Below are 10,550 nucleotides of genomic sequence, written 5' to 3'. Positions count from 1 at the left end.
AAGTATGAATTCTGTAGAGGAGGTCAGAACAGTATTGGAGGAGTACTTTTCGTCATGGACATGGGAATTTTGGAAGAGGGGGTTTGCAAGTCTACCAGATAGAAGGAAGAGCATTGTAGAAAATGAAGGAGAGTATATTTTAGATTGAAAAAGAACTTTGTTTATCTTAATTTTGAAAAATAAAAGAAGTATAAAAAACTGCATTATTTATGGGATGACCCTATACATATACATACATACATACATGCATGCATACATGTATACATTTTTGAAATGCTATAACTGAGGAAGGTTTACGTAATGGATGCATTTCCTATTATGTATCATGCAAGTCTGAAACATACATATTAAATGATTTCAAAATATCCCTATTTGATTTGGCTTCATCATTACAGCTAATACAGCTCAATGTCTGTACAAACTAATCTAGACTCCACATTTTGTGTTAGTCTAACAACAATTTGGAGTAGTTTTATTATATTTGACTTGAGTTGGAAATTCTTGTACCAAATACTGCTTCTTAGTGAAACATGAAAATATATGTGTGTGTGTGTGTGTATTTAGGGCTAAAATCCACTAGGTGGATGGCCATATGCTAGAAGAAGATCACATACGATCTAACTACAAAGAAAGAATGTTCTCCAGAGAAAATTCAGCAAACACCAGAACATAGGCAGGCAAGACAGATGAAAATTACAAAAAAATCAAGAATTAATCGTATACCAGTTTCTTCTATTACCGAATAAATTACTTACGTAATCCTTCATGTAATATACTATGTGACAATTATTCAGTTGCCAGAATAAAACTCTGCATTTTGGATGTCAGGATGGAAAACTGCTCTGGCATCTCGTCAGTTATTAAGACAAACAATAACTGACGAGATGCCGGAGCAGTTTTTCACCCCGACATCTGAAACTCAGAGTTTTATTATGGCAACCGAATAATTGTCACATATTATATTACTTCTATTTACATAATATTGAGGTCTTATTCTTTCTTTTGTTGTCATACTATTACTATTTCTAAAGACTCCGCCGGTTACGACGACGAGGGTCCCAGCTGATACGATCAACGGAACAGCTTGCTCGTGAAATTAACGTGCAAATGGCTGAGCATTCCACAGACACGTGTACCCTTAACGTAGTTCTCGGGGAAAATCAGCGTGACACAGAGAGTGACAAGGCTGACCCTTTGAAATACAAGTACAACTCATTTTTGCCAGCTGAGTGGACTGGAGCAACGTGAAATAAAGTGTCTTGCTCAGGGACACAACGCGTCGCTGGGAATCGAACTCACAACCTTACGATCATGAGCCGAATGCCCTAACCACTAAGCCACGCGCCCTCACTTACTATTACTATTAATATATATACATATATATATTTGAAAAGATAAATAGAAATGGTTTTTCTGATAATTTTTCCACTTTAATAATTAAATGTTTATAAATTATTTGGTGCTTGTAAACTCCTAATAATCTTTTCAGATATATAATACTGTACCAAGGACTTTCTATTTCTAATTCTACATACTTCCATATATTATTATTACTATTATTATTATTATTTTTTTTTCTTCTTTCAAATTTGCTTCCATTTCTTGCCGAGTGTCTTCCCGACTCCTAGAGCAAAGAAACTCATAGTATACATTGGTAGGCCATTAAACTAAACTCAATAGTTCGTTCATTTTTTTTTTTTTAAAGTTAAATTAAAATACATGGGTAGTAATAGTTCTCACAGCGACAATGCTCTTCTCAATACGTGATGTGCCATTTAAGACAATTTATTATTATTATTATTATTATTATTATTATTATTATTATTATTATTATTATTATTATTATTATTGTTATCATCATTATTAATATTATTATTATTATTATTATTATTATTATTATTATTATTATTATTATTATTATTATTATTATTATCATTCGTGTATCAACTTATATATTGCACATCACTCTTGTAAGCTTGTTTTTATTTATATTGTTACACATTGTTATATATTGTACATTTGTCAGCGTTACATTGATAAACCAACCAGGACCTTAGGGAACTGGTGACTTTTTCTCCATCTGTTGCCATTTAAGTGTTAATCTGGGGTTTATTCAACCTAACAACACATCCCTCAATTTTTGCTTGAAAAGGCGGACGAGGGTTTGTTTGTCCACTGGAAAAAAGGGCCAAATTGTAAAAGTCCGTGATAGCATCAGCAACAACAGCCACAACAACAATAGCAATAGAACACGTGAAATGTATGGAAGTAAATTTCCATTGCTTTTAGTATTACCTTCACGATAGGTGCAGGAGTGGCTGTGTGGTAACCAACCACATTGTTCCGGGTTCAGTCCCACTGCGTGGTATCTTGGGCAAGTGTCTTCTGCTATAGCCCCGGGCCGACCAATGCCTTGTGAGTAGATTTGGTAGACGGAAACTGAAAGAAACCTGTCGTATATATGTATATATATATGTGTGTGTGTGTGTTTGTGTGTCTGTGTTTGTCCCCCTAGCATTGCTTGACAACTGATGCTGGTGTGTTTGCGTCCCTGTCACTTAGCGGTTCGGCAAAAGAGACCGATAGAATAAGTACTGGGCTTACAAAGAATAAGTCCCGGGGTCGATTTGCTCGACTGAAGGCGGTGCTCCAGCATGGCCGCAGTCAAATGACTGAAACAAGTAAAAGAGTAAAGAGTAAAAGAGTATTGCAGGAACAACAAAAGAAATTAATGACAACAAAAAACAACAACACCAACAAGAACACTGCCACCTCCACCACCACCACCACCACCACCAATGGCAACAGCAAACCACCACCCTCCCCCCCACCCACCACCAACATTATCAAATGCTGTCTACTTTTAATCCTTTAATCCTTTAATCCTTAAACTGTTTGTCTTTTTTAGGTGAAGCATGATTTTGTGGCCTTCATCAGGATGTTCTTGATATTCCTCTTAGCTGGTGGTGTGACCACGCAAGCCGTCCTCTACCCAAACTATCCTCTTGGCATCCAAATGTTAAAAAATGTCTTGACACGTCCACTCTTTGCCTTATTTTTAACACAAATTCAGGATTTAGATGGTAAATATCTGCTGTTTCTCTATTTCAATATTATATTCTGTCTAGGACAGCGAGCTGGCAGAGACGTTAGCATGCCAGGCAAAATGCTTAGCGGTATTTCATTTGTCTTTACATTCTGAGTTCGAATTTCACTGAGGTCGACTTTGCCTTTCATCCTTTCTGAGTTGATAAATTAAGTACCAGTTATGTACTGGGATCGATCTAATCGACTGGCCCCCTTCCCAAAAAATTTCGGACCTTCTGCCTAAAATAGAAAAAAAATATTTCTTCTGTTTAAGGCGGAGAGCTGGCAGAAATTTTAGTACACCGGGCGAAATGCTTAGCGGTACTTCATCTGTCTTTACATTCTGAGTTCAAATTCTGCTGAGGTCTTATACACCAGTTCCTCTTGTTCATAAGTTCCTCTGGTTCTCCAGTTTCTCTTGTTCACCACTTCCTCTGGTTCACCACTTCCTCTTGTTCATCAGTTCCTCTGGTTCTCCAGTTTCTCTTGTTCACCACTTCCTCTGGTTCACCACTTCCTCTTGTTCATCAGTTCCTCTGGTTCTCCAGTTTCTCTTGTTCACCACTTCCTCTGGTTCACCACTTCCTCTGGTTCACCACTTCCTCTTGCTCACCACTTCCTCTTGTTCATCAGTTCCTCTTGTTCACCAGTTCCTCTGGTTCACCAATTCCTCTGGTTCACCAGTTCCTCTTGTTGAACCGTCATAGGCATCATTTGGAAATTTTATATCTGGAAGACAAAAATGTCTCTCTAGGGTTTAGCTGTTGATGCTTACTCAGCTATCCAGTGATCCAGTTTCAAATCTGCTACAAAACCATCCGACTCTCGACAATTTAGAAAACAAATGTTAACTGATGATGTTTATAATGTAACTATATGAAGTACACATTAATTAGGGATTAATTAAATAAAATGTGTATTAATTGTATGAAATGTAAATACATTATATTGATTGGTTCTATGTTAAATTTACCAAATGGAGACATTCAACGTAAGTGACATGACTGTAAATCACATCTTTACCTCTAATGCCATAACCGTTTCTATTTCCAGGTTTTAAAGACTGCACTCCTTTGTACAAAAATATTTCGCCAGGTTATTGCACTACAAGTAAGTAAAACATGGACTCTTTTGATACCAACCTGACTGAAACTGCCTCTGATCCTGTGTAGCACAAATGTCTTGTTTTCATAAGTTTTGAATTAAAATCTTCCACCAAACCTTAGTCACAATTTATGTTCCTATCAATTCAACTGAGAAAATAAAGTACCAGTGGAATACTGGGGTCATTGATATCAATTTAGTCCTCCCACTCAAAATTTCTGGCCTTGTACCTAAATGCAAAAACTATTATTACAGAAGTGTATGTGTGTGTATGCCTCAACATATATACATGTGTACATAGACAGATGTATTATATAGATGTGTGTATGTGTATATATATATATATATATATATATAATTTTTTTTCAGAATGAGGTAAAAAACCAAGGCCATGAAGATTTTAGAACATTTATAAATAGAAGGTCTTACAGCTGTTTCCAGGATATTTATTGTATCCCTTTATCGGAGACGGTGTGAGAAAATGGTTAAGTGGAGGAATGAAAATAGATGTGAGATATGCAGGGAAATTGCATTTGTAGATCCATTATTTAGGCAGAATGGTATATGTATATAAGATTCCAATATCTTATGAGTAAATTCCAATAGTATTTAAAATTGGTCATTCTTGATGCAACTTTAAACTTATCAACCTGTCAATACTCCTCTTACCACAAACCTAACCAATATCTTAAATACCTTAACATCTACTCCAATCACCACAAATCCACTTTCAATAACATAATCAGCTGCATCTCAACCCGCATATCCGACCTGTCTTCCACTGAGGAAATTTTCAATAATCATGCACCATATTTATAATCAAACACTTGCTGCTAGCGGCTTTTCCCAACAAATAGAAAACATCCATAACACCAGGCTCAAACAATACATGTCTCAAATCACATCTCAAACATGCACCAACCATCACAATCGCAACCAACCACACACACTCGTCTTATCTCATTCGGAAAAAAAAATTTATACATACACATGTTGATATGACCTATGTTTGACTCCTTATTCGCATAATCACCGAACCTGGAGCGTAACTATAGTCTAGCCATAGCACTTACTCAGCATTACCTGACACCTTTGGGTCTTATTGACACCAATACCTCTCATAACCTCCTTGTCCTGTTATTACCATTCTTGTTTTTATTTTTGTTTTTGTTTTTTGTATTTATATTCGTGTGACTTCGTCCGTTTTTCTGTCCTTGTTTCGTTTACATTTGATCCTTTTTCCAAGAAATCTAATGCTCACAGCTTAGTTTTTCATTGGGGCTGGCCGTTTCGGAGCAATATCAGGATTAATCAGCCGAAATGTGCTATGATGATCCGGTTTCTGACTGAAGATTAAAGGCTTCGAATGACCCGTCTGTTTTTTGTGTCGTCTCTTTGTGTATTTCACGTTCTTGTTCCTTTTTATATATAATTTATATATATATATATATTATAACGCACACACACACACTCATTCATGCATCATATACTCACGCATAAATTATTCTATGACTTTAAAACTATTTTATTTTCCATTTCAGAAAAAACATCATCGCCATTTGTTTCAGGTAAGAATACTCTTGTTTATATATACTCAGGTGAAACATTATATTTTTTTGGCGGGTACTTTATCTTGTGTCATAACAGATCTTCATTATTTTTTAGTATCAGTTTGCATTGATGAAGAGGGTGGTTTTGGATACCCTGCAGAATGAATAACAAGAGTCTTCAAAGTCAATAGCCTTTCGAGTACATTGTGTGTGTGTGTGTGTGGTGTGTGTGTGTGTGTGTGTGTGTGTGTGTGTGTGTGTGTGTGTGTGTGTGTGTGTATAAAATATTCTATAATTATATACATAATTATAATCAGGGGTCAGCTAAGTGCCTCATTACGTACTGAATTAGAAATACCATTTTTATGGTAGTTGAAAAGATATTAGTATCTATTTCCAATTCAGTACATGGTGAGGCAGCTAGCTGACCCCTGATTATAATTATTCATATAATTATAGAATATTTTGTATAATTCACCTAAAAAGGTTTTTTTAATGTAATGACTAATTAGTAAAATTATTAATTATTAATCAATTAATTAATTAATTTTACACTATATTATAAATATATAAGTATAGAAATGTGTCTGCATGAATGATGGTGCCTTGCTTTTAATGATTCAGCAAAGAAAGAGGCTTGGAACTGCCATTATGAAAGACTGCTGAATGTGGAGAATGAATGGGGAGGAGGAGAGTCTGCCAAAGGTTGACCCAACTGAGGTACCAACTACCTGAAATGACAGTACCCTGGTAGATAAAGCAATGAAGGATATGAAGACAGAGAAAGCCCCCCAGCCTTTCAGGAATTGCTGCTGAGATGCTTAAAATATCTGGCGGTGTGCGTTATAGTCTAGTCACCCCGTATTGTAAATCAGGGGGTATGAAGGGGACAGGATTGGGGTGTGGGAGGTAAGCTTCGTGCATGAAGCAGAAATGTGAAGAAGAGAAGAGATGTTGAGATGTGGTTTTGTTTGTTGTGGTCGAGTGTGAGAGGAATTTTCTTGTTAAGTGTGAGTGTCTGCTCAGCGTTATGTTTGTTTGGTTTTTTTTCTCTGTTGCAGATGCAGGAATTGCTGCTGTTGCTACATGTCCATATTCCAGTCTCGGGGGTTACATCGTTGTGTTGCAATATCTCATTATATGCAAATTAATTCTTACCACAATTTTATTTGCAATGTTTGCGTAAGTAAATACAGCTTTTACTTTTATTATGGTTGCGGTTGTTGTTGTTGTATTGGGATCTGATGGGAACAGGAGGTGAGTGGGGGGGATGCAAGATCATCATCAGTATTACTACAACCACCACCACCACCACCACTATCAAAGCCACTGCCACCATCATCACCATCATCACAGCCATTGAACAAGAATGCATACTAATACCAAACGAAATGTTTCTTGACGTTTTGTGATTCCATTGCTTCACACTGTCAGCAATTCTTGGACCAGAATGGTTATCAGTTTGGGAACAGGCATTCATAGAAATTAAATTGTCTGTAGAAATTTCAAAAAATCATCATCATCATCATCATCATCATCATCACCATCATCATCATCATCATCATCAATTAGCGTTTGTTTTCCATGCTGGCATGAGTTGAATGGTTTGTCAGGAGCTGTACCAAGTTCCAGTGTCTGCTTTGGCATGGTTTCTACAGCTGGATGCCTTTCCTAACGCCAACCATTTTACAGAGTGTACTGGGTGCTTTTTACATGGCACCAACAAGGGCTGCTCCATATGTGGCACCAGCATGGTTCCTTTTTTACGTGGCACCAGCATGGGTGCATTTTGCATGGCACCAGCACATAGTATTAAGAATAAATAACAATTTGTTTCGATTCTCTAAAAGAAACTTTAATGATTTTTTACAGATTAACAATTAGCAAAGTTGATAATGAAGCTTCTTCCATATGGAAATTCCAGCGTTATGCTTTAGTTGTTGACTTTGAAGAACGGCTCTGTTTCCCGCCGCCTCTCACCTTCTTAAGTTATTTTGCAATGCTTATCCGGCTTATTTACCGCAAAATGAAGAAATGTAAAAGAAATTGCGAATTCTTCTGCAAATGCTGGAAGAAATCAGCTTTGGTATGTTACATTTTCCATTTGCAAGTTTTGCTAATCCAATTTAACACTGATTAATACTAACGGTAATTAATTCTAATTCCTAATAACATTTGATAATTATCACCCAGATTTATTAATGCTTAATTCAAACAACTGATTAAAACTAATTAGTCATTCTATTTAATATTAATCACTGTTGTTAATTAACACTACTAATTAACATTTCTGAATATCTCTGAATTAATTATGTTATATTGATGTTGTTTATTCATTATATCTTCTAATTCTGTCACTTGACTTTTATTTTGTGTGTGTGTGTGTGTGTGTGTGTGTGTGCATGCATGCATACACATGCATGTTTGTGTGTGCATGTATGTGTGTGTATATATATACTTATATACACACGCACACATGCACACACATATATATATTATGCATAATAAGAAAGAATTTAATTAAGTACATCATCTCTTTATGATTGAGTCTATTGATTACTTCAAAGAATTGACAGTTTTAAATTTGGTGCTGGTCTCTGTGGTTTTGAGAGGAATCGGTAGATTTATGCAGTTGAACATAAATTATGCCTTTCAACTTTCCTTCTATTTTTTAATAATTTTCATTGGTTGTTTTGTACGATTTTAATTTATTCCTACCATTCTTCTCACCTGAGGATTCCAGTTTGGACCTCAGTCTTCTGCTTACTGCCTAATTGCACCACTGACAAATTCTGATGAACCAATTATAATCACAGCTACTTTTATATTGAACTTTTGGGGAAACCCAGACAATGGCAATCTGCTGACCAATCTATAAAACTCCTCCATAACATTTAATTCCTTTTAGTAAAGATTGTTTGCCAACATAACATGGCAGTCCTGGTTTAGGATGAAGGTTGCTGTAATTTAGCCCCAGGAGACATCATCTCCAGCTGGCTGCATGACACAATCTGTGTCCTTATATTATCAAACAATGGAATCTAGCACCCCAACTCAGCTCAAAACAATATCTGTGTGTCTCCTGGGGCTAAATTACAGCAACATTCGTCCTAAACCAGGGCTGCCATGTTATGCTGGTAAACTGTCTTTACTACAAAGTACTGTTGCTAAATATCTCTCGTTGTGAGATTTTAAAATAGTATTTAATTCCTTGTTGTTCAAGTTTGGAATTATGGTCTTGCTAGGTTTATCTTTGTCTTTCAAACCTCCAAAATTGATCCAAAAATTCCTTTATAAGTTGCAACTGATTTGTGATAGAATAAAACATTTTACTCAAATCATCCTTTTCCTATTCTGTGTGTCACATGTGATACACAGGACATATTTCTCTGGTGTCCATATATCATATGGGATACACCTTCTCAGATTCCTTTCAACCCCCAAATTAAATAGGGACTTATGAAAGGAAAGCTTTATATTGCTCGTAACTAAAAGTTTATAAAAAAAGTTTGGGACAAGTTTATAAAAATGCTTTGGACAGGCAAAGGGTGAACCCTGTTGTCTGGTTTTAACACTTCTCCCTGGTCCCTGACTGCCTTTAGTGAAGCTCACTCTGCTTAGAAGTTTAGAATAAATCCCTGTTCTTGTCCTGTTGTTGTTGTTGTTGTTGTTGTTGTTGTTGTTGTTGTTGTTAAACATGAAGATTTCTCCATTTTTTCCCCTCAGCCTGAAGCTTCTTCTTCGTCGCATCGAGCTAGTCAACGTCTGAAAAGATCAGAAGATTACAGCTACTGGAAGAAATGTGCAAAAGAGTATTCTTTAACTTTAGAAACTCAACAAAAGATGTCTGAATTCCCAAAGAAGCAAGCAGAAATGTAAGTATTTTTTTTTCAATTTTATTTTGCTGTCTATGTATCTAGGGATAAGGGGAGTGCATACTAAGTGTAAAGATCTCATGAAGTCTACAGTGTTTGAAGAAAGTCACACATGTTGTTTGGTTCTGACTGAGCCAACTGTAACAATCAAAGACATTCTGATCGTGACCATCCTGTCTGGGAATAGCAGACTAGCACTACATCATCCAATATTTGACTGATAGACCATGTTATCAACTCAAACTGATGAACAGTCAAGCTGACTTCAGCAGGATTTGAACTCAGAACATAAAGAGACATAATTAAATACAGCAAGGTAACATTTCGCTTGATGCTCTATCGTCTCTGCCATCCATGACCTCCCAGAATGGTTGTGGCTGGAACATCTTTAGTCATAAATGTGTGGGACCAAGGATGACCAACAGTGAAGCAACAACAACTGCATGATTTGATCCTGGATACACTATGTCTAAATAAATGATGGGATGGTCATAGTTGGAGCGCCTTTGATCTTAAGTCTTTGGCATCAAGGCTGACTAGGAGCTAGACAACAAAGAGAGTCAGACTGGGTAATAAGTGCCATCGGGAACGCTTTTGGTTATGAGTCTGACAGATGAGGGATGAGTTTGGGGCAAGAGTCATCATCATCATCAACATCCAATGCAAACCTGGGAAATAGCAGTGACCACTTGGTAGCATCATAAACACACAAGAGGGTGGCCAATGTCCAGAGGATGGTCCCATGTTTGGTCACCCCTTCAGATGTCAAAATATAATGTTTTGTCTCTTGCCCTTTTTACTTGCTTCAGTCATTGGACTGTGGCCATGCTGAAGGTGGGGGGCACCACCTCGAAGGGTTCGGTCAAATAAATCGACACCGTAGTACATCTCCAGCGTTAGAAGCTGTCCAAAGGTAATAATAATAATAATAATA

At 36.6% G+C, this 10,550-nt stretch overlaps 1 protein-coding gene and 1 long non-coding RNA gene across 4 annotated transcripts in view; one reads left to right on the top strand and one right to left on the bottom strand.

The window, feature by feature from the left end:
• Nucleotides 1–403, bottom strand: part of LOC118764155 — an 11,439-nt gene extending 11,036 nt beyond the window's left edge. The window contains exon 1 of the long non-coding RNA XR_004999939.1: nucleotides 265–403. This is a non-coding gene — a long non-coding RNA (uncharacterized LOC118764155). The remainder of the gene's footprint in view (nucleotides 1–264) is intronic.
• The window catches only part of LOC115213802 (transient receptor potential cation channel subfamily M member-like 2), a 161,042-nt gene that overhangs the window by 130,208 nt on the left and 20,284 nt on the right, over nucleotides 1–10,550 (top strand). For all 3 annotated transcript variants that reach the window (XM_029782671.2, XM_029782672.2, XM_036504463.1), the window contains 6 exons: nucleotides 2,909–3,083; nucleotides 4,141–4,197; nucleotides 5,733–5,759; nucleotides 6,803–6,923; nucleotides 7,614–7,827; nucleotides 9,468–9,616. In XM_029782671.2, the coding sequence (XP_029638531.1) occupies nucleotides 2,909–3,083; nucleotides 4,141–4,197; nucleotides 5,733–5,759; nucleotides 6,803–6,923; nucleotides 7,614–7,827; nucleotides 9,468–9,616 (743 nt within the window). The remainder of the gene's footprint in view (nucleotides 1–2,908; nucleotides 3,084–4,140; nucleotides 4,198–5,732; nucleotides 5,760–6,802; nucleotides 6,924–7,613; nucleotides 7,828–9,467; nucleotides 9,617–10,550) is intronic.

Source organism: Octopus sinensis, linkage group LG7 (assembly GCF_006345805.1).
Source record: "Octopus sinensis linkage group LG7, ASM634580v1, whole genome shotgun sequence".
Lineage (NCBI taxonomy): Eukaryota > Metazoa > Mollusca > Cephalopoda > Octopoda > Octopodidae > Octopus > Octopus sinensis.
This window is presented reverse-complemented; position numbering and strand designations above follow the sequence as displayed.